Source organism: Falco punctatus (genome assembly GCF_963210335.1).
Source record: "Falco punctatus genome assembly, chromosome: 10".
NCBI classification, from domain to species: Eukaryota; Metazoa; Chordata; class Aves; order Falconiformes; family Falconidae; genus Falco; species Falco punctatus.
The window spans coordinates 26677255-26704240 of NC_137590.1; the positions used below are offsets into that span (position 1 = coordinate 26677255).

General features: G+C 40.5%; 2 protein-coding genes across 7 annotated transcripts in view; one reads left to right on the forward strand and one right to left on the reverse strand.

Moving 5' to 3' along the window:
- The window catches only part of KIAA1549L (KIAA1549 like), a 143331-nt gene extending 119630 nt beyond the window's left edge, over nucleotides 1-23701 (forward strand). For 2 of the 6 annotated variants that reach the window (XM_080405836.1, XM_080405837.1), the window contains exons 18-21: nucleotides 75-172; nucleotides 1380-1525; nucleotides 5791-5942; nucleotides 9781-23694. In XM_080405836.1, the coding sequence (XP_080261962.1) occupies nucleotides 75-172; nucleotides 1380-1525; nucleotides 5791-5942; nucleotides 9781-10062 (678 nt within the window). In that variant the 3' untranslated portion in view covers nucleotides 10063-23694. Of the gene's footprint in view, nucleotides 1-74; nucleotides 173-1379; nucleotides 1526-5790; nucleotides 5943-9780 lie in introns of all 6 variants that reach the window. The other 4 variants (XR_013930966.1, XM_080405834.1, XM_080405833.1 and 1 more) reach the window with 4 other exon arrangements.
- A 15-nt stretch (nucleotides 23702-23716) lies between these two features.
- Nucleotides 23717-26600, reverse strand: LOC308071018 (uncharacterized protein C11orf91 homolog). The gene is made up of 2 exons (XM_080405884.1): nucleotides 24811-26600; nucleotides 23717-23812 (listed from the first exon to the last, which is right to left on the reverse strand). The coding sequence occupies exons 1-2, from the start codon at nucleotides 25172-25174 to the stop codon at nucleotides 23742-23744; spliced, it is 435 nt and encodes a 144-aa protein (XP_080262010.1). The 5' UTR covers nucleotides 25175-26600; the 3' UTR covers nucleotides 23717-23741.
- Between the last annotated feature and the right edge of the window lie 386 nt (nucleotides 26601-26986).

Consider the following 26986-nt stretch of genomic DNA (forward strand, 5'->3'; position numbering starts at 1 on the left):
TTGAATTTCTGACTTTCTTTTATTTTTTAACTGGGACCTAATGGTGTTTCAGAAAATATTTTTCTGCTTTACAGGCTTACAGATTTTCTCAGCTTCCTGAGATGGTAATGGGTTCTCCTCCTCCTCCTGTCCCTCCCAGAACAGGTCCTGTGGCTGTTGCCTCTCTCAGGAGGTATTTATCTGTTGTTTTATTTCAGGGTTGATCTCTCAAACCCACTGTTGTAATAAGAACTATAATAAGAACCCTGAAGGGGCGCTTACAAGCCGATTGTAAAGACACATTCGTGAAATTAGAAACACATTTGGATTTATTTCATTGTAACACTAAAAGGAAAGGAATCAGAGTGAATTTTCTCTTCTGTTAGCTAATCAGTTTCAATAAAATCAGGAAATCCAGGCTCAGATTTCTTTTAAAACACACTTTGCCTCAATGCACATAATGGTGTATTGTATGGCAGGTGCGTGGTAGACAATTCACGCTGTCATTCTCCCTGGTAAGGGCTTGCAGCAGGATATTTATGAATTATAAGCTGTTTCTCAGTAGCCCGACCCTGAGGATTTCTGCCCAGCTTTCAGGTATCTCATAGCTGCATTTCTGAAGCCAGATGCATGCAAAAGCCTGATTGCCTTAGCTCAGTGCATACATTTTGCCTCTTCCTCACAGGAAGGCACTGTATAAAATGCACTGCAAGGAATTCTTACACTTCTGTGGTGGACAAACTCGTTTGGTTTTCAGTGCTGTGCTGGTGGGTACTGCTGGTGCCAGCCGCCATCCAAGGCACCGCAGGCCTGCTGGGAGTCACTGTGGAGCACTGGGAACTTTTCCAAGTGGCTGCTAATGATACCGTAACTGTGTCCAAACACTCAAGATATAGACATGTCTGTTGTCATATTCTTGTTCATCCATTAAGTTTTAGCTCTAAAGCAACTAGGACACACCATTTCAAAAGATGTTAGTACTTTCCAAGTGCAGTTAATGTTATTTAGTATAGTAGTCTCCTACTATAAGATACTATGTCATATATACTGTAGTAATATGGTATTTGTATATAGTCTTGTGCTGATGAACGATTGAAAGGCTCTAGTTTTTGTGTTGCATGTCACAGGTGTTTGTTTGAAGCAGCAACTGAAGGCTCTGTGCAATGGTAATAAAATGCTTTGGCAAAGCAGCGACTAGGCTGAAGAAGTTGTCCTCAGACTTCTCCAGACTTACTGTTCTCCATTTGTTATCCAAGCTACTGTCATGCTGGAGCAAGATCAGACAGTTCGTACCTAGCTGGCTTGTCATACTGTAGCTAATAGGCACGTATGTGGCTATGAATCTGATCTGTCAGTTGGAATGACAAAAGTTTCTACTTTTTTTCTTTCTTAATGCACAGGTCTACATCGGATATTGGCAGCAAAGTGAGAATACCTGAGTCCAGTGGGGCAGATCAGGTCCAGCATCATGATCAGACATCTTTTGCACCAGGTTCGAGAGCTCCGATGTCTGTTGGTCCACTTGATCAATCAGCTTTTCACTCAGGTGAAAAAATAATGCAGACCCAACTTGCAATGTAAATGAAAGTATGGGATACAGTAAACACAGATGATTATTTGGAGAAAGGCTGTATTAGGTGGAATTTTTTTCTGGTGCAACAGCAGGAGACCTACAAAGGATTTCCCCTTTCTAAATGCAACATTAGCTACATTGTAAAATACCACTTATCCTGCAGGAGCACCAGGAAATGGTCATTTCTTAAGGTAAGATCCACCAGTAATGTACCAGATGGTCTTTGTTCAGGTATGGCATTCTGCTGGCTCACTAATCAGGACTCTGAATTATTAAAGCCCAGTATCACAGAATCTAATGGAATTTTTAGAGCTGGTAAAGAGGCTGCTGGCTAGCAAAAGCAGAAGTCACAGTATTGGGATTGCTGTGTGACTCATGCTGTGTTGCACTGTATACACAAACAACCAAAGTGGAAGAGATGGGTAACAAGATTCTGAGTGTCATGGAGAAATGGATCTTTCCATTATTTTATCTGTCAAAAATACCAAGCCAAGTGCTTCAAAACAGATGATGTACAATCGAGCCTTATGATATTCAGCTCTGCTTGGTGTGTCAGGAAAGGGAGGAAAACCAAGTGGGTGTAAAGAATAGTGTGAGGGAGACTGAGATTTTCCACCCTGACTGTGGGATGAGTTTTGTGACTCCCTATTATCTCTTGAGAAACTTAACCCCTAGTCTTGTCATGACAGTAGGCTACTGAGTGGGGTAAGGTGAAGATATGTGTCCCCTTCCCTTCGAAACACAAGGCAGCAGTGCTTCTGCGCAGCCAAAGGTAATCCGTTGGGTCGTCTCCCCTCCTATTTTGGAGAACAGAGTTCCTGTTCAAGTGCAGAACTCGTTTTGGGTCTAAATGTCCTGCTTTTAAAGGCCTTTTGAGTTCCTGGTCTTTTTCATATGAATTTGATTTATTAATTAGTTGATCTAAGCAAGAGATTAAGTTAATACACTGTTTTGATGGTATCTGGATAACATTTAGCTGGGAAAATATTTGAAATAGGTTCTCACTGGCAAAGTATGTTTTCTTGAAGAGCTATAGAAAAGAGCTTACAAGATTAAAATAAAAATTTCCCTAGTCAGTTTGAAGTTTAGAAATTAGTAGGTTTATTAGACATTGTTCTGTTAATCTGCCAGAAGAATTTCTGTCTTGGCTTTCTGAGAAGTAATAGCTATCTGCATTGTATTCACCATCTTGTGCTGAGAATAATAATGTGGATATGCAAATCTGTTGTCAGTTAATTAAATATAGTAGGTCTGAAAGAGCCATTCTACTTTTACTAATTGTCATACTTTGCAAATGGTGCATGTGAATCTGAAAAGAGCAGATGCTTACCCTTCCATTTTAATGAATTTGAAGCTATAAAATATGCCTGCTACCAAGAAGTCTCTCTCCGTGTCTGCAGTACTGTGTTCTGTGGGATACACTTGGTTAATCATTTTCAGTGATTTTGCTGTCTGTTAATAACAGGTATGTTGTGCTACCACTGATGAGTGGCTGCATTTCCAAAACCACAAAGTGACCTTTGTGTACATTGTGGAGTTTGCCAGAATAATTGTGGGGCTAGTTGCAAGAAACTTCCATATATGATGGATGCTCCAAAAGGCTGTAATACAGGGGAAGACAAGGAGACTTGTGAGAAACCTGCAACTATAATACAAGGATTTCTAATGTTCTGATAATGAAAATAAATTTGTCTTGCCTCATTCCATGAAAAAACGTTGCTGAAGGTGCTGATTTGGCATGAAACAGCCTAATATTACTCTCATGCAGCCCATCAACATCAGCTGTAAGATAATGATGTTGTGGTAAGAATTTGGAATAAGATATTGCATCAGCTGAGTGTTCATTTTGAAGAGTAGCTGATTTTGCCATAGTTTGATTAAGAGAGTGTTTTGGTGTAGAAGCCCATGTGTCATCTACAGGAGCAGCACTTTCTTCTCTGAACATGTCTGAAGAATACTTATTTCCAGTCTTGCGAACTCATTTAAAATAGCAATCCTTGTGCTGGTTATGACCTGGGGAAAACAAGGATTTCCCACCCCTCTTCCCTTAGCTCACCTTCTTCCAAACCAAGGGGCTGGAGGAATTGGGGTAGAGGTCCCGTGAGACACCCTGCAGCTACCTGCTGCGCAGGCGTATGTTGTAGATCCCACCGGTCTGTAGCAATTCCATGGTGACTGCTTCTCTGAGGGTCAAGCGACTCCAGCGTTCTGCCTGACCAAGGTGAAAAGGCACTACAACCCAATGCCAAAGCTAGGACTTAGTCCCTAACAACAGAAAACCCTGTATAAATGGAAAGCATAACAGAAGTTTTTAGTCTGTATTTTGGATGACAGTATTCTTCATTGTTTCTTCCAATTTTTTTCTGATTTTTTTTTTCCTGAGATAGTGTTAAAACTGATTATATGTTTCTGCTCCGGAGACAATTGTGCTACAACATATATTTTTCACCTCTTTACATACCTGGTAGCTTCTGGCCTAGGACTGCATGGGGGTCACTGAGAACCTATAAATCTCTGGTTTTGTGGAGGCTGCTTTGAGGATGGGTGTCACCGTTTGAGTCTCTGTGTGTGTGTGTGTGTGTGCCTGTGCAGTGTCCCCGGCATCTATCAGAGCAGGCAGCATAACCGCCTGGCAGAGTGTTCAGGAGTGAGGATGTAGCAGGGCTGTAAATGACATTCTGGGGGGCAGGTATCTGAAGCACCAGTAAGTGATACTAATTCTGTCAGTTATGCCCTGTATGAATTTCAGTGGAATGCCTGTGTCTTGTGGTTTTGTCAGCACCTCTTACACAGTGGTATCATATCTACTGGGAACAAGTCCTGGCAATATTCAAATCGTGTGCAGTTGGAAGGGAGAGGAATAGTATTTTCTCTGCATTGACTCTAGTAGAGTGTCAGTGCCTATCTATGCAACATTACTGTACTTCCACTCCTCAGTGAAAATGCTCGAGTTGTACTTTGTTGGGTTCTCATGGGGTTTACTGGCTCTGCTGCTTTCACATATATGATGTTATTTTTGCTATATTCTGTGAATCTGAAAAGATACAGATCCATGTATTATGACTAAAAACTCTAATCATACCATCCACATGCTTTGTTTACTAACTGATAAAAGCGATACAGAGCTTTACCACCCAGGATTTAGGAATGAGGATTTTATGGCCTTAGTGTAGCAGTGCTACAGTGCTGGTGTCTGTCTTCACATGTAAATAGACACTAGAGGAAGTCTTACTGGACAAGCAAGTTGTTTGTGTTTTATTCTAAACTTGGCAAATACATGGAGTTATGATAGCATCTCTCAAGGGAAAGAGTGAGAGCACACAGTGAGATGCTGGTCTTCCAGACAGCCTATTTATATCTTGTGGATAATCTCAGTAACTGCAGCAAGAACCACATTGTTCTCTGCATCTCTGCCAGCTGCAGGGATAAACTCTACCTCAAAGCAGGCGTAACCATATCCAGAGATTTGGCTGAACCTCATACTAGGAAGGCTGGTTTCTCCCACCCAATGTGGAGTATGATAGTGGTATTTTAGTAGAAGGCTTCCTGGACATCCCTATGCATACCTATTGATGAAAACATGATAAAACAGATTTGGTGTTGACAAGTTTCTTTGGAAATATTTATTTAAGTTTTAGTGGCATCACTCATTGCAGTCATAGACCATTCCTGGGAAAGGAATTGAGCAGGTAGAGCTTTGGTATTTTTTTACAGAAGCATTGAAGTTTTATGATGGGTTTATTGAGATTACAGCCTTTTAAATGTATCACTCATGCATTTTTGTAGGTTTTGTGCCTAGAGATGTTAAGACAGACTGTGTAAACTGTGAAAAGAAAGCTGATTTACTCTGAAATCCATGGTAACATCAGCTAAAAAATGAGTACAAGGAAGCAAACATAAGAGGAAAAAAAGCCTTTTTTTCTAAAGATTCAAAGTTTTGATGATGATCAGTTGCTACAAGGACCAAGTCCTAAGGACTAAAGTACTCATATCTTTATCTGAAGGCTGTGCATGATTATACAGACAACTGCAGATCTTACCTTCTCCAGTATTTCCTAGCGTTATAGACAAATTCTAGTCTGATGGTGGGAGCCTTACATCTAACCGATGGTCATCACATTCTCACAAAAAAACGCAAGAAAAAAACCACCACAGATTCCATTTACTTCATAAGCACTATCTTCTAATTTATAATGAAAATGTCAGCTATTAATTATATCTACTCTCTTTCTTATTAGGAAATACCGTACCAGCAGTGTTTGCCATACCAGCAGCAAACCGACCTGGCTTCACAGGCTATTTTATCCCAACACCACCCACAGCATACAGGAACCAAGCCTGGATGCCCTATGCTGGAGAGAATGAATTGCCAGGGCAGTGGGCAGACTCAGTAAGCATCCTTGCTTTTCTACCGACCTGTATTTTCTGATTTGCACAGGAGGGGTTTTAAGCAATGCTAAGTGATCAGCAAAGAACCTGAACAGCATAATTCTCCATTAAATGGGACCAGTCTCCAGTAGTGAAAAGCTTTAAGAGAGGGCATAGATAATTTAGCTGTCCATCCCATAAACTATAAGCAAAATCTTTACTGAGTTAAATCATTCACAAGGTTAGGGGCTGGCACCCATGTAAAGTTAGTGGGTTAGGTACCAATTTTTGTTCCCAAGACAGAGGTTAAATATTTGGATAGGGGTATGGCGGGAGTAGGGGATGCTGCCTCTCAAGGCAATTCTGTGCTGTTTGGAAGCTGGGAAGTATCTTTCCTTCCTGGAGGCTTCTCTCAAGACAGCCTGGGTCCCAGATCCTGGCTCCCAGCACTGCTGCATCAAGTCCCTCCTGCAGGCTGGAGTAACAGATTATAAATTAAGTAATTAATTTCAAAATCCTAGTCTGGGGCAGCTGTAGTTTTTTGCCCGAAGTATACCTACATTTCAAAGAAATAAAGTTGAAATATCCTAAAATGAATTGCAGTAGTTCATAATATTCAAAACAATTTCTAAACTGTAGAGCTTTTTTTTTTTTTTCCCCACTAGGAAGTCTGCTGCTTGAGCTCACAGCTGGTATTTATGCAGAACCAATTCAGCTAAAAACTAGGAGGTAGATTCTGTTTCCTTGTGCACATCATCAACAGAACATTTTAGTGAATTGCATTTGAGTCTAAGTTGGCTTTGAGCAGCTAAGAGACACCACCATCACATAAATGTTCCTGGGGGCAGCTATTTGTTGCCAGATCTTTATTACTGCTCCTGATGCCTCTGAGGGAAAGAATTCAGTTCAACTGTCAGATGCAAGTCTGAATTTGTAGGCTGAACTGTCAAGAAAAAAGACGTTCATCTGTAAGCTGAGTACATCTGCTGATGTGCCCCTGACACCTGGAGGCTTGTGATGCTGTTGTACAGATTCCTTCCCCAGAGCTGCCATTTAAAGCATTGAAAACTTTTTCTTTTTCCTTTTTTTTCTCCCCCTTTTTTCTTTGTTTTCTTTGGGTTTGGATTTTTTTATTGTTTGTTTTTAACCCTACTGACATTTTAAATCCAGGAGGCTTCTTGTATCTGAACAATCATTTAAAACTTCTTTAGGAAGACAAAAAACACCCCACAAAACAAATCAGGAGAATTTACTTGTGTTCCACTTTTTTTTCCCCTTTTGTATCCCTGTTCTTTGGCTGCAGTCCCATGAAAAAAAGTGTCAGATATCACTTATCAGAAGTGGAGACTGAAAAGAAACTGGACAGACTGGAAAGCAGGTCTCCAGCCCCCTGTTCCTTTCTCTGGAAGGAGCAGAGTGTAACCCTGTTGTAGGTTTCCCAGTCTTCAGGGAAGGAGGTAGGAAGAGCAGTTAGTGCTGGTGGACCCTACACAGAGGAATGTAGAGGGATGTGAGAAACTGTCTGAAAAACAACTGGCAATCTAGAATTCAAAGGAAACAAATGTTTCTTTTAACTTCACTTACCATTGTGGAGCTTTAACAACTTCTTGTACTCAGATTTTAAGCCCTCCTGTGAGTTTGCAGGAGAAGAGGAGAAAAATGTAAAAACAAACCACTGCAGTTTCTACAATGAATTTGCACCTCCCAAACGCTGCCAAAAATTGTCTTTATTTGAAAATCATTACTAGAGGAACTACTAATAGTGTTAGCAACATAATACAGTCAGAAAGCCTGAATAAAACTGCAAAAAATAAAGATCTAAAATAATACTCAGGGTTTGAGTTTCTGGCTGCTTTTTTGGTTTCTGAGCCTCTAGACTATAACTTGACCATGCTTCCAAGATTTTCTTGATGATTAGTAAGAAGAGAGGCTTAATATCTATAAGGCGAAAATTGAATTGTTTTTCATGCATTTCTGCTAGCTGTGAAGAAGGGAACAGAAGAAACAGGAGATTTGACAACAGAGAATGATCTTATGAGCTAAATTTACTGTAGTGTGTTATTTTCTCAGTTAAATGGTAAGTGTTAAAGCACTAAGTTTTGTAGGGGAAAACAACTGTTTCTGACAAAGCACTTATTTTCCAAACTGGTAGATGCTGCTTAGTGAAAGTAGTAACCTGGTGGCCTCTAGTGGCATGCTCAAGTGTTGTACCACTAAAATTGTCTTGAATAATCTATTGTGAACTAAACAGAGGTGACTGCATTTAGTGATCACTTTCATGTCATGCCTGCTTCCTAGGTTTGTCTCATCACACCATATTGAACGTGTTTGACATTCTCTCCATTACTTGATGGATATCTGAGATCATATAGAGCACGCGTAAATCATAGTGATCAGGTTTTAATAGGTTCTTAGATGCCTGAAGTGGCAAGATTTTTCAAAGCACCCAAGGGGTTGTTAAACTCTCACAGGGCTAGATTCAAAATGGAATTTAAGCAAAATTCCAAAGCTGTCATTCTGAAGTCCATGCTGAGGTCCCATGTTCCGTGGAAGGTATATAAAACTGGTAGATGTTTCACATCTTGCCATTTCAGTCTGCTTGCAGAAATCTAAAATTCTGAAATTCTGCTTCTAACATACCCACCAAAGCCTTATCCCTGGTGGGTGAAGCACCTAACACCTCAGCCTGACTGAAATAAAAAAATTAGCCGAGACACCTGCCTGGTTGCCTTATATAAGACCTTAATGTATTTGGAAAGTCAAAAACGTTTTTCCCATTTTAAGCAAAAAGAATGACAAAGTTTTTAGTGATTAAATATTGTGGAAACACATCAGCTGGCTTATAAGTGTAGTATTCTGAGTATAGTGTAGCTAAGTGTACTTTTCTGAGTCATTCAGTTCATAGAAAAGCATCACTGAACTTTCCTTACTTGTCATTGGCATGGACTAGAATGATCACCTGGTAAGCTTTTCCTCAAGGAGAAATTATCTTTTCCTAGTAATAGGTTAAGGGTTGTCTTCTGTAAAAACATAAAGCCTTCTTCAAAATAAAGGGCTGTAGACTCTTGTTTTATAGACTTTTGCAAAACATAAATAAATAATATTTTTATTCGATGCATTAAAAATTTCTGAGGACTATGAAGACTGGTATCAAGGTTCATGGATTTCTAAAGGAAATTTATATCTCACAGTGACTAAAGGGCCCATGTTGTTATTTTAGTTTTAGCCAGTGTAAGCTGGGGCTGAAATCAGTGAATTTACAATAGAGTACGATTGGTAATCCCCCATGTGATTCTGTTAAATGTGGCCAGAAATCCTGATACTTCTGGGAAGTCAAGCCTCTTCTTCAGTGTTGAGTTTCCAGGTTGGCATATCTGAGCTTATCCCTCTTGTCTGGATCCTAGTGAGTTTTTGTTAGGGTCAGTAAGTCCAGAGACAGTGGCTGTAAACCAGCAAAATCTGCATTTCTGTTCTAGGCTATTTGGTGGCCTGAAATGGTAGTAGTACTGTTTGTTTAAAAGTGAAATGTTTAGGAAGAATAGTAAGCAGAGAACACGCTTTCAGAAAAGACATCTCCCTTTGATATTTTGTAGTGATGATAAATTAGGACAGGCAATGTTTTCCCTGCTAGGCATTTTTGCTCCCACCGCCTGGGGAGCCGAGTACCTGGTACCTTGAGATATATTCATAAATGGCCCATGCCAAGATAGACATTTGTAAATGGATGCTTAGAATCATGTTCTTTTCCTGTGATCCTATCTGTTAGATGTTATTCTGCCCCGGGGAGATTTGTGTTACCTGGCAGGTGGCACTGGGATCAATTGTTCCGTGTAATTTTGTATAATTACAACGCTCTGCAGGTTCCGCTTCCTGGGTACATCGAGGCTTATCCGAGGCCCCGCTATCAACACAACTCTCCTTCACGACTTCCTCGCCAGTACAGCCAGCAAGCCAGCATGCATCCCAGCCTGGAACAAGCTCCTTTGCCATCCACTGCAGCTTCGCAGCAGAGCCTGACAGAAAATGACCCATCTGATGCTCCTCTCACCAATATTTCTACAGCTGCCCTTGTAAAGGCAATAAGAGAAGAAGTTGCTAAACTGGCCAAGAAGCAAACGGATATGTTTGAATTCCAGGTCTAGTATCTTTTGTGTGCAGTATTTGTATCGTGCAACCTGGGGTAGCCAAGAAAGTGACTCCTTTAATTTTGAGTTACAAACTTGCTGTGAATTGTGCCAATACGATGGCATTTTTCTCTGTCTGAAAAGTCAATAGTATGAAGTGACTTAAAGTAGAGCAACAGGACTCTGAAGATATGTAATTCTGCTTGCTGGCTACAGAAATGCTGCCAGGTACCTGTTTCATATGGATAAGACTGATCATATGCAATTGTTTGTCACTTAGCTCTTGTATTATGATCGTCATCACTAGAGATGCTGCTGAATGTGTCTGCACCATGTTTCTTTGCAGGCTCAAATGTAGAGCCGCTGAAAATAAGTTCTGCATGTCAAAAACTTGGATTAAAGAAGAACATACAGTACAACATGGTTAGCTAAAGGCCACAGTAGGGGTGGCAGTGACCATGTTACTTGTTTGCTGCAGGACATTGTATAAGGGATGCTGATTTCAGCAATGCAGAGCCAGTTCAGCCTTTTCATTCTAGAGACTGTATTCAAACCAAAAGAATTTGAGATGAGTAAGTAATACAAATAAATGTCCTGTAAATAGCCCCGATCTCCTCATCCTATTAACAGTACAAAGAAGTGAAAGAAGAGACGACTGTGAAGAAGGTGAATGATATTCTGATTATTGGTGGCTACTTTGTCCCTCGATGCCACTGATGAGTTATAGACAAGATTTTTTTTCAGCGTGAGAGAATACAATGCCCGAAGAGCCAACAAAAGATATTGGTGCTAGAAGCTTCGAGGAGAAATGAAAAAAGGTTATTTGCGTTTGCTCTATATTCAGGCTTTTCACTCTGAATGCATGTGAAGCTGGTAAACCTGAGACCTTTGAGCAAGGCTTTCTGAACTGGAATAATGAATACACCTGCTTGGACAAGAAAACCTCTGTTTAACACAGTGCTTTTTTCTCTTTCTTAAACAATATCTACTAAAGTGATACCAGAAAGTGCTACCTGAAGCTGCAGTTGATTTTGATTACGCTGGAACAGTGAATGCACACCTAGGAAGTTCTGAATGTAGAGGGCCTAATGATTATATTAACATGTAAATAAGTAAACAGTTACATGGATTAACAAAAATACTAATGTTCTGTGAAAAAGAGAGCATTTCCAGGAATTATGCTGACTTTACATTGTGCAAGATAAAGGTCACTAATTGTTCAGCTGCATTGTTGTATGAATCCAATCCCAAAAGAAAATCAAACCAGTTGAGTGGGACAGTAGTTTATCTTTTGCAGTTGCATAAACTAGTCAGAGGTCACGAACAATTGTTTTCAGTTCTTTCAGCAGTTAGCTTCAGGAACTGAATTTGTTGCAAAATTTGTTGTGTTAGGCATGTTTGTCAACTGGAGTTAAAGGTAATGTCCTTCATTTCAGTAACTTATTTAGTTATCCTCAATTGCTTATGCTGTTTTGTCTGATCACTTCATTTCCCTGAGTTTCTTTGGTCTTTACTGAGGTGAGAAAGGGAACTTGGTTTAGCTTCTTGGCCATTAGTAAAATGAGAGGAGGAGAGAGAAGAGGAGACTAGAATAGGGGATAAAAGAAGAAATTGATGAAGCACAAACTCTTAAAGCAGAGTTATTTTTTCCCCAAATAATTATATTACAAACCCTGGCTGAGATTGTGATACATAGTTATCCTAGAATATCCACATACCTTCTGCTCCAATACCTTAAATATTGCAGAAGCTTTTGGAATGCTAGCTAATCTTTCAAGAAATGTGAAATTTCATTTTTATTATTTAAAAACCAGATATAAATAAAATGTATTTTTGTAATTTCTATGTATATATGTGCTGTATATTTATGTAAGTGACTGGTCTGCTATAGTCAGAAAATTTCCATAAACCAAGTGGGGGAAAAAAAAAAGAAAAAAACCCTAGTAATTTTAATGATCAATATGAACACGCTATGTCTGGAGTACACAAATATACATTTGGGTGACTTGGATATGAAACAACCAAAGAAACTCAATCTTTAATATAAATATCAGTCTAGTAAAGACAGACTGCTGTCTCAGTTTCCTGTCAGCTAAATAATACGGATCTTACCAGTGTAATACAATACATCCAAATTGTGTTGAATTAATAACTGCCTAAGAATATCACACTTTGAAATAACAACTTAAAAATACTGGGCCAAACTCAGTGTGCCATAAAAAGACTAGTTCTGGTTGGCTTCAGTGGGAACTTCACACACTGAGAGCAAGGCTGTGTTTCTCTGTTAGGTTTTGTCTATACGTGCAAGTCTCACTTAGAATCCCTTGGACAATATTCTGCTTATTTTTCAGTCATTTAAATCACTGTAACATAAATGCAGACATAATTGAAGAGCAGCTTACTTCTATTTAGCATAAGCTAGTTCATAACTGGCTTAATCTATCTTGGTAAGTGACATCTACACTAAATGGTCAGCCACACTTTGCATCAGCTTTATTACCTCAGTTTTTGATTCTTCTTTTTAGCACATTGAAATTTTGCAAGTAGGTAGGCCCTTCTATGCAATGGGAGTGAAATGTACTGTGAAATCAATTTCTGTATCTTAGATTGTGGTTTTGCAGAGTTAGCCCAAAACTGCAAGTATGGAAGCAGCAGCAATCACATGGATGGGAGTGCTGAAGCCCTGTAGTGGGGAAGGGTGACATTATGACATTCCCAGAGGAGTCACAAGAGGTAGGACATACCGGATTTAAACAGCATCTTTGGGACACTTTGCTCTGTTTGTAAAGCTGTATCCTATCTTAAATTTAAATGATTTAGTAGTTCTGACAAAAAAATGTGCGAGGGTCAAGTCTCATGCCTTATATGATGAAGCATCTATCTTGCCAAACTGGAAATTAACAAGTTTGGCCATTATGTAGGTGTACAGGGTTTGATGCCTATGTGCAAACAAAATGAAAAAATATAAAAACCCCAAGTATAAACACCTAAATAGCCTTCTAGAAACAAAACCCATTTCAGTAAAGTTAAACAAAGTACCCTTCACAATACTGAGGAAGACCTGATAGACTTTCAAAATTAATTTTGTTTGATATGGTTATCAGTGATGTGCAGTCTATTGAATATTCCCTGAACCATCACTCCAAAACCATTGTGGTGCACTTTATTCACAAAGACATCTTACATTCTTCATTCATAATGGCTTTCTATCCTGTTTGGAATATGTTTCTGTATTTTTTATTATTATTTATTTTTTTCAGTACAAAGTAAGGTTAAATCAAGACAGTAAGGACATTCCCAGGAAAGAAAAATCATGCTGTAATATTTATACTGTCTGAGCACAAAGCAATGATAAAGTGAAAATATAGTGTACAAATAATTTGTAATATAATAAACATTTTGTATGGCTACAATTACAATAGAGTTTTTCAATACTGATTTCAAAGAGGAAGGTATACCTGTTTAAAGTTATAACTGCATTAGAATATATTCATACCATTTTTACTAATAAAAAGTTAGTCATTAAGGTTTTTGTACTAAATGCCCCAACTTTCTTTACAATTATATTGAATGTTTAGGTGAAAATACAGTTGTCTGTGTACAAAAATGTTGATGTTCTGACCACTATTTGTCTTCAGATTTGTAAATCATCGGTAGAAACATCTGCAAATGAAATGCACGTAAAATTACTTCTCGGTATGTGTGTAATGACCACTTTCTGTAGGTATACTATGTGTGACAATTATTAACATCAGTAGAACAGTAACTTTAACAGGATAAGAGGGTACTCTGATGGTCAGTTTTTGAGAAAAAACGTATTATCTGGATTTGAGAGAAGCTCTAGCACTCAATCTAGAAATATGAATAATATTTGTATCTAGTAATATTATGGGTAGAACTTGATAGAAGTGCATGTAAATCCTGTATATAGACATGAGGAAACTATCATAAGTAATGATCATTTCTTTTTCAGACTAACTTTGAGAAGGTGAGACATGTAAGAAATGTAAGATAATGTAAGATAGAAAAAACAACATTGGATTGAGTGGCAGAACTGTCTTGTTTAAGGGATATACATACAAAGCTAACTACGGTGTTTGTTATATTTCAAGATGCCTGACTGTTAAAGAATTAATTACATTTTAATGTACTTTTTTTAGACCTGCATTGCACAAGAGCTAACTGTCAGCTTCTAAAAGTCTGAGGGAGCTTGAAAGCAGCAAGTTTTCTGAGCTAGCAGAAGTCACTTCATTTTGCTGACCTTGTTCAACCTGTACACGACTGAGAGGCTCCGAGTACTGTGTCCAAGGATGCTGTAAATCAGTTACAGTCCTGACTTTGCATTTCTTGTACATAAACAAATCTCAGTGGCTTCCCATATCTCACTGACATGAAGGTCATGGTAGTAGGAAGTAGGAAGAGAACAAGTGTGAGATAATATGAAGGATATTAACAGGTCTGGAGTACCTTAATGGTCTGGAAGCCATAGATCTGCTGTTGCACATTGACTCAGACCTACTAGAAAATGGTTATGTTGGACAGCTGTTCTGAGCAAGGAGTGCTCCTTTCCTTGTCAGTGCCTGCTATGTATAAATTAAGACTCAGTCCTATCACAAGAGAGTGTGTTAATTCATGCTTCCACTCCTTTGTGTAAGCCATGTGCATGCTCTGTGCAGCTCCACATGAGAGTGGCATAATTAACATGAGTGGTTTCCAGTTACTCAAAGTAATCTCTTGTAATAAAACACCAAGTTGTATGGCATATTATATATATTTTACTACATCATGGCGGGGGCTGTGGGGGGGGGCGGCGCGGGACACCCATCATCATATAGTATGCTAGTATGTTAATAGCATTAGCTTTTTTTTTCTTTTTTTTAAGGCTTTCTGAAAAGGGGAAAGTTTGGTTTGCTGAGATCAGGACTGCTCACTAACTGGAGGGAGTGCAGGGCAGCATCCCCTCCTGCTCAGTGTGCTGTTGTGGCTGACGGAGCAGATCTCTCTTCTGGTCACTTACTGCCTCCCTATAACAGGGTACAGGCACACAGCTGTTTTGAGTAAGACAGACGTAATTTTGAAAATAAGTATGTGGGGTAAATAACATCTAGCTAGTTCTCTGTGATCGCTTCAGATGGTCTGCTAAGCAAATTTACAAAGCAGCGTGTGTTCAAAGAGAAATGGATTAGCTTGGGGTTGTTTACTATAATGCTATTTAGCTATAGCACTGTAGATTGTCACAGTGCTATATGGAATGAGTGTGCCCAGTGGTAGCTGACACTTCCTGTGCTAGACATCCTTTTCATCAGTTAATATTTTGACCATAACCCAGGACTGAGTAAGATTTTTAGGTTTTGTTTTACTTATCAAAATACTTCAAAGTTAAATTTTTCTGTTTTAAAGGGTAGGCATGCAAATTGAGCATAAGTACTCATTCACAATGGTTTTTTTTTTAACTTGCCTTTTTCTCATAAATAAATAATGCAAAACTTAACTTGTTGAAATGAGATTTATATAGGTCAGTAAATGAATTGCATACTGACTTGCTCATTAGAAGAAAGTTTCAAGATGGCCAAGTCATTAAGGTAAATGTGGTTAACACCGCAGAATCTGTTGAGAATAACAGCTTTGCACAACCTTGATGAAAAATATTTTGCCATGCCCAGTGAGAAAACTGAGCATCTGGTGATTCCTGTTATTTGGGGGAAATTTTTGCTCTGGCTGTGCGCAAGACATGGGAGATGAGACAGGGATTTCGATGGGGCTCTGAGGTGGATAGACTACCCTATGTTACACATTTGCTGTTTGGGCGGCCCTTAATACCAACAGATGTAAAAACCACAGACACCAAAGTGGTGTGGCAGAAAGGTGGTTTAGGTCCCGATTTTTAACACTGTTGTGATACCCCAAAATTGTACAATATTTCATGATTTTATAATCACCTTAAGACCATATTCCTATTGAAAATCCCTTAGGATTCCTTAAGTATGGAATTATACTAATCTCTATCTCTCTCCAAAATATTTTTTGAAAACTAGTTCTTCATCTGTTTGTCCCCATCCATTTCAGGTTTCTTAAAGTGTATAGAGGCAATAATGAAGAGTTAGTTCCCACAGTTTTTTCTGTTATGAAGCTCATGAAAGATGAGAAATGGGTTTTAAATAGTTAGGTGGCCAAATGTATAGCAGATGGATCATGTAACTACCGTGAAGAGGTGTTTCAGGAATCTGATTTTTTTCCATTTGTTAAAAATAATTCTTGTTTTAAGAAGTGCCTGACTTTTCAAGAATTTCCATGCTCAATTCATTCCCAAGGAGTAGCTTGAAACTATATTACATTCTGTAAATAATTTTGTAACTTTATAAATACGCATTTACATACTAGGCAATAATGGGTCCAAAGGATTGTAAATCATACAGAAAGTTGATTCCACTGCGTACAATATTTAGAGAGGAGGTGAATCTTCCTTCCAAAGTATGTCCCTCTTCACTGCAGCTCAATGCATTTCTATGCTTTGTAAACCAGTGTCTAAACACCGTAACACACACTGGCATAAATTGAAGTCTTGCATATCTGGCAAGGAGCACTGACTTTTGCAGCCTCCAGTGGGACCCTATAAAGAGTGCCTGTGTATATGATTAAGTTTTTAAACTATTAAACCAGAAATTTGTGGGTCCTTAACTCTGGCTTTTTGCAAGGAATCAGTGGCTTTTAGGTCCTGCATCACCAGCAAACTTAACCAATAGATACCTTGAGATGTGATGCAGCAGGGTACAGCAGCCTATGTCAGGGATTCACCGGGATCTAAAAAGCGAGTGACTGTACTAGAATAGGTGGTAAAGCTATTTCAGCAGTGGATGGACACTAAGTAATTATGAACTGATTACTATGGCAGGTCAGAAAGTCTTGAAGTTAACTGCTTGGAATCGATTTTATGTATTTGATTAGCTTTTGATTTCTTCATTTGTTAAACCAGTGCAAAAATAGCAACAGTGTATTCTGTTTCAGAGTTATAAACATGAGAGATCTGAATGTAAGTAAACTTGAGGTTTATTCTTTGTCCTTGCCTTTATCTACTATTTTCCACAGTGCAAGTAGGAGAAAAAACCCCAAACCCAATACTTTACTCCCCACCAAATTTATTTTAATATTGCTTTCTGTGACAGAGAGATGGGGAAGGCTTTTTTCATTTCATGTTGGTGTTGGGTTCTTCAAATTGCATTCAAAGTCATATCTGATAGAAAAAATGACAGTGAAGCCAAAATTTTTGGAAAAAATAGATAGAACCCATCTTACTGAGGGTTGGATTTTGGTTTAGCATTTAGCAACCCAGCAGAAACGGGTCAGACACAGCAAAGGGTCTGTTCTGAGCAGTTCTTTGGGTCTTGTTAAAAACGACATGTGTACAGCACAGATATTCCTATGTTCTTTGACTTTTTATTTTCATTTCTTGCCATTGTTTTGCATTCTGAATTTGACTTTTATGTTGTTGTACACAAAGAGGTACACTCTTTAGCTTGCTGATACGCTGCTAGTGTGATAGAAGCAGTAACCAACATATGTGATACAATTTTTAATTAGCTATGGCACTGCACGGCTTTGGCCCATGTTCTGCTTTGTGATCCTTATGCCATAGTAGTATTAAGGCAAAAAATGAATACAGAGAACGTCTTCCACTGAAGTTATTGGCAAAACACCTGCTCACTTCAAGGAGAGCAGGACTGGTCCGGTATTCTCTCAGTGAATTAGCCACCACAAGTATCTTAAAACTGCAAAGAGAGGAAGGATGCTATCTGGTTATGGGTAGCTAGAAACTGGGAGATCGTGACCCTTCTTCAGAATTTCAGATTGGTCCTGGGCAAGGCACTTAATCTGACTATGCCTCAGTGTCCCCATCTGTAAAGCAGGGTGAAGGGACTGCCTCTCCTCACGCCCCTGGTGAAAGGCTGAACTAACTGATAATGTTAGAAACACTGAAACTCTGGAGTGCAAGTGGATACTTCAGTATGAAGCACTATTTATTATTTCACGGAGCTTGGTAATTGTTCAAGACTACAAACTACCTGTTCCTCTGGTAGCGTTTAAATATGTGTGAATTTACAAGAAAAAAAAACCATCTCCTGATACTATTTCAGTATGTTCTAGGAAGCCCTTCCAAGAACAGCTTCTACCATTTTTACAGAGATGTAATATCAATAAATTGTCTCACTTCCCATGCAACAGACCTCACTTTCTGACAAAATGAACTTTTCTTCTTTGAATTATGGAAAGGTCTAGCTCTGCATGATTACAAATATCCATGTTATCTTTGTTGTTCACAGCTTGATTCAACTAAACTGTAATGGCTGTGTCTGTGAAAATTGCTCAAAATCTGTAAGTGTTTCAGCTGTAAATGGGAAAATTGGTTTTCTGAAGTGAGTTTGAGCTGCAAAATTGAGAGTGATTTGTAAAGCCAAGTCTAGGGATTAAATTGAAAGAGGATTAAAATAATTAATTAAAATTTTATACTATGCAATCGGAAGGGAAATCTCCAAGAACTGGTTCCTTTGGCAATTTCAAATGTAAACCCATACCAATGGTAGAATTTTACATATCACTGAAAAGGAGGCATTTAAAATGTTCTGGGTCATTACCAAATGGCTGTTTTTACTCTGAACTGTAGGGTGATTCTAGAAATGAAGCTTACAAGTACATAGAATAGTTTCTTTCATGTTAGTGGCTATAGCTTAGTTGAAGTTGTACATGTTTTTTCTTGGCAATTTTGCACATTAAATAAAATATATCTTAAAATCTATGTCGCTACTCAGTGGTTGTTCCTGCTGTGTCCTTTTCTTTAGATCAGCTGCTTTAAAGCAAGAGGATGGTTCTCGCTTGGAGCTTCCAGGATCCTGGACTTTGTAGGGGTTCTGCTGCTCATGCTTTAGAGGCAGAACCTGGCAAAGGACAGGAAAGGAGTTTAAGAACCCCACAAGCTAAAACCATGTATTTCAGCAGTGCTGCTCCCTCTGAGGAAAGGCATTTGCCTGCCTTGCAGAGGTGAGCAGGACAGTAACTAGCAAGCCCATGGATTTTTGAGGGCATCTTATGATCCTGTGTTTCCTTTGTGAATTTTTGTTCTCCCCTTCATGTCCTCTATGCCTTTCTCCAATTATTCAGTCAGTTACTGTGGTTTTTACTGGTACTTACCCAGGACTAAGTGTCCTGCTATCAGTCTGAAGTGAAATTAAAAGAAATGGGAAAATGCAGGTATGTGCTTTTGTGCAATTTATGATGCAGGACATTTGGAATACAAAGTTAATTTTATTACAAGGAACACAACTAACTCTTCTTCCCTCTCATTGTAGGTTCATAGGAAAAAAGAGGCAGGAAAGGATCTCTCCAAAATAAAGGATAAATGAACTTCCTAGTGTATGTATCTCTACTAAGGTTCTAGACAGATGGTATATATAAGATACAGTTATATATATATAAATTGTGTCTGTGAGTACTTAAGTGGCCTCAAGGGTTTTTTTCTGGCTTTTATCAAGATATACCAAAATCTCAGCCTATTTTGCAAATGTATGGTTTTAGTGTGTAACATTAAACAACTGACTAGTGTTATTAATAATTATGTTTCCTTAGAAAGGCCAAATGCTTCCTGGTTAGCACCTCTTAGATTCAGTATCTAGATACCAATGATCTTAAGGAAACACTACTTCCTAAACAAACAAAAAAGGACAAGCTTCTTAAAGTGCTGCTCTTGATTTCCCTATTTATATTGAGATATTAGCTCTGAATTTTCAGGACAGGTGAAGCTACCATGCAGCATTCACTGCTGAAAATAGAAAAATAACTTAATGACAGTTTAGTTCTCTTAGATTTATTCTGTAATCTCTCCCTCTGCTAATTAAGGCAGTTTTACTTGAAGATTAATTTATATTGTAATGATCCATTTGTAATAAGGCTTGAATATTTGTTTGGAGAATTTTAACCTAGCAAATTCTAAAATAAAGCAGTCTAAAACCTGATGGACCCAATTGTTTGGTACAAAATATTTCAAAGCTTAAATGCATTCTTGTTTTCAAATCACTTTCTATCTAATTCTTCCCATCATAAAGCAGACAAGGCTGCTTCAGTTTTCCAAAGTAAAAGACCTGAGGGCACTCCTGGGCAAGCACAGGAGTATCACGGTAGGTGTGGACATGGTTCTTTCAGTAAGGCAGCTGTCACTTCTCAGCCCTCAGGCTGACTGAAAAGATGTGATACTCTACTCTTTGAGAAGCTTTCTTTGTTAAGAATTGGAAATGGGAGCAACCTACTGATGTTTTGAGATCTCTGCCCATGAGTCGAAATCGTAGCCTAATGTTTCTTTCTTGAATACAATAGGGATAGATTTATTGAGTCACAAGGCAGCTGCTATATGAAAGAGATCTGAGGTGTGCTGGCATCTAAACAGCAGGCTTAGCTTTCCCTAAGCAGTCTAAAAGAACAGAAACAATAAAAAAATGAATTTATGAATAAAAATCCTGCAGTAAGAATGCTCATTCTATTTTGTTTCTTATATGTTTAGTTTTTAAAAAAGAAACAATAAATAGATTAGTTTTGAGATGAACCCATAAGCCTACAGAGATGAGAGCAAGTTACTGGCAAGGTCAGGTGAAGAAAAGGTCAGAGAAGAAAAATAAAAGTAAATAAAATGTTCATGGACAAATAAGAATCATCATGCGTGCCATTATGTTTGAATGGTGGTTTGTTCTGGCTCTTAATGCAAGCTATTACTCTCTCACCAGATTCATGCATATGAATGTGTTGGCATTTCCAATGAAAAGTACAAACAGTGATTCTTTTCCAGGCAGAAATTTTTCATTGTACGTCCCTTACAGACTCTAAGGTACTTTTGCAGGTGCTCCTTCACACACAGAAGGTCAGACTGGCTTTCCAGTGAAGATAGCCTCCATCCTTTAAAGATCTTGGAATGCTGAGATGCTTCAGTGAAAGGACTTTGACCAAAGCGTCCTGATAGCACAGTGCCATGGCCAACGCTGGCCAAGGGAAGCCATTCTGCCTTGTTTTGGCATGTGAACAAAATGATTATTTTTTTTTCAGTAGATATGTGTCCCCTGGCAACTTTAATTGAGATTACCTATTAACTGATGTTATTCCCTGCATTATCACCCACTAATTAAACATAAAGTGTTGTTTTAACATAAAGGCTGTATGACACACTGAACAACAGATGGAAAAAATTTAAACTGTGTGCTGGGAAAAGTAGCTCTGTTTAAGGCAGGAAAACCTGAGGGAGTAATGGCTGATAGGAGCTGGACGCAATGTGAAAGAGTTGGTAAAAGGTGAGGGGAAGTAATAGGAAGCAGTGATCACATGTAATGGAAATCCTTGTAGGCCCTTGCAATAACCATGGGAAAACTTAGAGTGGTTTAGGATCAAAATTATTCTGGAGATTTGGGAAAATTTAGTTCCTCTGCTACCTAACTTGATTTAAAAGCTCTTAGTTCTGCCCAAAACCTTTGCAGGCCCCTGTATGTTGGCCCTTTTTGTCTTGTCCAAGTTTGTCTTCCATTATACAGTTTAGGCGCCAATACAGTTCCCATTTTCATAGTAATTAACTATTTCAGTATCTGTTCATAGGTTTAGCCTCAAAACTCTGAGAAACTTTTTCTCATCATTCTACAGAGGGAGCTGTGAAACACCAAAGCCCAAATTTCCAAGGTATTTTGGTAATAATCTGGTCCTTTAGGCACCTAGATTCACTTTTTAGTGCCTCAGCCTCCAAGGGGTGGTTGGAAAGACAGAAATCATCAGTGTTTAGGTGAGCATTTTCCGACCGTGTGTAAAAATACTTTGTTTACGAAGTTACTTGTGCACTGTCTAGAGTAAAATGGCTTAAAAGATGCCAACTACTGAAACCAGAACTGTTTAGCCAGAAGCACAATATCGTTAATCAGGCTCTAAAGAGCTAAGCAGCAATTAAATGGTGTCAAGGCGGGCCTGAAGAGTGGATTTAAGGAGGCTGCAGAGGGAGGGTGTTTCTGCTGGGGTAGACGATGGACTGGAGTGTTTGGGGGAAGCCAACGGTAGTGGCCATCAGCCTAGAAAGTGACCGTTGGCCTGGGTGGTGGCCAGGCCTCAGGCCCCCGGGGACCACGGGCTGCAGGCGCCCTCAGCAGCCGCCTCTGGGCCCCCATGGCCTGCTCTCTGCCCTGGGAGCACGGTTTAAGCTCAGGCCCCAGCTCCCACCCCAGCCTGGGCTGTGTTGCAGGCGAAGGGGTGTCTGAGTGTCAGGGCTGCCGTGCTGAGACCCTCCGTGGGCCGGTGTTACAGGTAGCCCTATCGCCAGTCCTGCCCCTGGGCCTCCTGTGTGGGCCCGGGGCCTGGCCCCTCACCCTGCCCTGCCTGAGGCCTTGCCATGCTCCCCCAGCCCTGCTTAGGCCGTGTTTTGTTAAAAAAACACATCAGTTAGCAGGTGAAGCCCTGAACTGCTGTATTGGTGGAGACACCCGGCTGACAACAGCAATTGCGGACGGTAAGATTCTGTTTAAGATCTTCTAGCTGCTCTGATAAAATGTGCCTATTATAGCTTTCCAATTGACAACAGGAATTATAAACTAGATATTTTTTTCATATAAACTCAGTGTAGGGTGGATCAAAAACGGGCTGGAAAGATGAAGATAATAAAAAAGTGAATGCTGGAATAAGCAGTAATAGGAAATAAAATTTTGATATCTTATTGTGTTAAAATGTTTCATAGTCGAGCAACATGAATGCAGTTTAAAAAAACCACAGATTACAATACTACTGTTTTTTTTTAAAAAAAAAAAAACGCTGCTTGCTAAAATACAATAGCTTCAGGGTTGGTGACTATTATTTCATGCTGCCACATACTGCTCTTGAATTAGAACAGGAAAAAGTAATTGGGATCTTTTTATCAGTCTGATGAGCCTATTTACTACTGTGTTAGGTTATTCTTGATGCCACACATGGCATTACTTTTTCAGTGGCAGATGTTCTGCAGATCTTCACTCTGTCATGGCTGCCTCTGTCCATTTCCCTTGTCCTGAAAGGACATGCCTGCTAAATGTAAGGATGTTGTCACTCCCGAAACTGCCACAGGCTGAGCTGAAAGTTAATGTTATACAACCATTCTCTTAAAAAAACTGACTCAAGCCATAACTTCTGTAATTTTGTGGTATACTATGGACAATAAAAGAATACACTGTAATTGTAGCTAGGGTTTTTATGCTAACACAAAAAGCTTGCTTAGAGGCATAGGACTTCTGACCATGTCTATTTACACTCAGTTTCACTTAATGTACCTAGAATTAAAACAAACAACTCCCTCCTTTATTTTGTTTTGGAATTACTGTGTTTCCTTGCTACATGTATCTTGAACATGGTCAGTGAACTGCTAAGAATCTTGATATTAGCAGCATTAATTTCTCAGTGTTTTGGAAGAAAGTATTAGCCATCCTGTTTGCCTATAGTTACTGGAAAAAAATAAGTGAAAAAATATAGTAGTGTGATCAGTAGCTAGTACCAGAGGAATAATACACAAAAAAGTCAAGATGAAAATGTGCTGCATTTTTTAATTTGGTAGGAGACTAGCATATACTAAGTAGAAAAATAATATTAAATATCCATTAAAATATTTTATAGTGATGTAGCGACAGAATATCCAGCTGAAATAATCCTCATCATGTTGGTGGCTATTTCTTTAGCTTTTGCCTTGCTTTCAGGTGTTGTATCTTTTCTTCTTTTAGTGCCTTCAGAAGTTTATCTAAACAGGAATGAAACATAATTCTACATTAATTTTGTAATTAATACTTTACAATACTTTTAAGAAAATCAAATAACGAGTTAAGCAAAGTAATAATTCCTTACAATTTCTTGTCTAGCAAATATCTGAAAACTAAAGTTTCTCACGTTTTGAAAATAATAGGTATTAAATGGGAAAAGGCATGTATGGCTGTAACAAAGGAAATAAGCTCATTAATTTCCTGTTCTGAAAAGTAAGTGTATGTAAACTACTTATTAGAATAGAGTATTTTTGAGATCTGCCTCTGAATGTGTGTATCTGATGGACATTTGTCCTGTGTTCTTGTAACCTTTGCACTCCTGAAAGTTTCCTGACTGGCAGCCCGTGGCCTTGAAGGAAATTATGGGCATAATATCCTTAGCAGTTGTTGGCCTCCCTACTGCAACGCTTGGTAATAGCTGTCTGCTGAGCTATTTGATTTCCTGTATTTCCTTCATGGCCAGCAGGTTTTAAAATTAAATGCCAAACTTATTTGACTTGTTTTGTTTTGTTTTGTTTTTTATACCTCCAACTATCTGTGGTCATCAGTGGCCTTTATTTTATATAAGTGGCAGTTGACTACTGCAGCACCTCATTAGTGGTGATTTTTTTTGCATGTACAAACGCCCTCTGATTTGAGCGGTGATGGAACTGGCTTTTTGCTAACACTTAGTAACGTTGGGGGTTTCATTCCTTTGTGCAAAAGTCACCACATCCGTAATTCTTGTGCCTCTTTTATGTGGTTGTGCAGGACCAGGGACTCGGGTAGATGACACTGGACAAGGGCTTTGCTCCCCACACCCCATGTGCTCCCTGGGCACCTGCGGCCGGCAAGAGTCCGGGGACAAAACCTGAGGGGCTGCCCCAGCCCCCTGCCCCCGCGGCCGGCTGGGGTGCCAGGGGTGCGCCCTGCGGGGGACCCTACCCCTACGCTCCCGTCCGCGCTGGCCCCGGGCCCCGGCCCCGGCGGGAGGACGCACACTGCTGGGCGTCGAAGCCGTCGCCGATGAGCGCCCGCAGCTCCAGCTCCTTGAGGCGGATGCCCAGCTCACAGATCTCGCCCTCCAGCTGCGGCTGCTCCCCGGGACGCCGCGCCGCGCCCGCCCCCTCCGGCGGGGCCGCCGCCGGGCAGAAGAAGCGCAGCGGCTCGTAGGCGATGGGCGCCAGCGCCGCGGCCCAGCGGGGCACCCCGCCCGCAGGCGGCGGCGGCGGCGGCTGCCGCGGGCCGCACATGGCTGGGAAGAGGGTCCAAGGGCCGCCGCCGTCGGCCGGGGGCGGGACGGGCTCGGCGCGGTCGTGGAACTGGGGGAAGTAAAGCGGGCGCGGCGGGCGCTGTTCGGCCATGGCGCCGGCGGCGGTTGTAGCGGCCGGGCTCGAGTCGGCGCCGGGCTGGGCGCGGGCGGCTCCGTGCCGGCGTCGCGGGCCCCCAACGGGGCCGGTGGCGAGCGTCGGAGGAGCCGCGCGGAGCCGGCCCCGGTTTCGTCCCCCGCCGCCCCTGGGGCTTTTCGTCCCCCCGCTCCCCCGGCGCTGCGGCTGGGCAGCCGCCTCCCCTCGCCCGGCGGGGAGCGGGCCCGGGCCCGGCGGCGAAGTGTGACTGTGCCGGGCTGTCTCTGCGGGCCCTGGGCGCCCTGTGCCGGGGAGGGGCCGGCGGGAGCCCGGGGCACCCGGGTTCGGCGCTACAGGGAGCAGCTGTCAGAAGGAGCAAAGGCAGCGTTGTCCTGGAAATCGTCTTTCAGCCGTTTATCCTCAGGCTGCGTGTGAAATAAGGGAACCAGATACTGAGGATGGAAGGATGTTGGTGATGAGATTAGGGAAAGTTTAATCTTCAAGTGCTTGCTCACACTCAGCATATCTGATGTTCAGGATTGTAGGATGGGGTTGGTTTTCTTTTGGTGGGTGGGGTGGGTGTTTCCCCGCTGCTTCACCAAAAGCCTTCCATGGTTTTATTTGGATTTGAGGATGACAACTCATTAATTATGGCTGGCTGGTTGCTATTTCTTTTAGCTGTAGCTGTTTCCATGAAACACAACGGCCTCCCTCCAGCCCTAGGCAGCTATCTGGGACGTTGCTTATTACTTACGCGGAGCTCAAAACGGGCCAAAAAGACCCTCTTGGGCTTCCTGCTGGAGGACTTCTGGGATGGATTTAAGCTGATTTGAGGTGTTTTGGACAACCATAATAAGGAAGGTGCTGTTACCAGTGCTGTTGGTAAGGGACTGATGACTGCAGAGGTTGGTTATGATCAGTAAATCCACTTAAAATGAGAAGAAAAGCCCACTGCGGTACTAATGCAGGCTTGCATAGACTTCAACAATACACAGCCCCTAAGGACCTGCTATGTACTCTGGAATAAATTTCATTTTTAAAGCCTTCCCTTGAAAAAAACGAGGTATTACCTTTTTCTACAAGCGGAGTTCTGTATACTTGGGGTGTAGTGCTCTGTGCTGTGAGCCAATACTGATGTGAATGTTTGGAAATTGAGTAGATCTACAGACATTAGTTGTCACAAGAGTGATGGTCAGTACCCTGAAAAGTGGTAGGAACAGAGAGATGGTGGCAGGAGTCATTCAGTATTTTCTGTTCGTGTGTGCTGTTTAGGTAACATCCTCTGACTTATGATTCAAAACTAATTGCATTATATGCAGTATGCTTACATTATTAAACTTCCAGTACCAGTATAATACCAGTACAAGTTGCATATTTTGTGAAGGGAACACACATGTTTGAAATAACCACTGATCAGATGAGAAGTCAGATAATAAGATTTTTCACCACCACCACCCCAGCCCCCCCCCCCCCCCCCCCCCCCCCCCGTTTCTTTGTTGATTAGACAAGAACTACCAGTATAGCTGATTCTACATGACAATGTGTGGAGAGAGTCCCAGCATTAGGTGGACACCGCACCTGCAAGTGTCTCTTTTTTTTGTTTTTTTTCCATGGTAATTTGGGAATATAGTAAAAAAGTCAATAATCCTTTCTTAATTAGGTCTTTGTGGGTCATTTTTGAAAGCAAAATGTGCTTATGCAGAATTTGCTGGGAACTCTACATTTGAAACCAGCAGAAGGCCCCGTGTTTCCACTTACCTTTATTAAAATAAGTTTCTGTTTTTCTGTGAACATGCAAAACAGATGAGACACGTTGCTATTTTATTTGAA

Coding starts and splice junctions, on each gene's coding strand:
- LOC308071018 (XM_080405884.1), bottom strand. CDS start 25,174: ATGGCCGAACAGCGCCCGCCGCGCCCGCTTTACTTCCCCCAGTTCCAC. Junction 23,813..24,810: donor CGGCTTCGACGCCCAGCAGT/GTGCGTCCTCCC, acceptor ATTCCTGTTTAG/ATAAACTTCTGAAGGCACTA.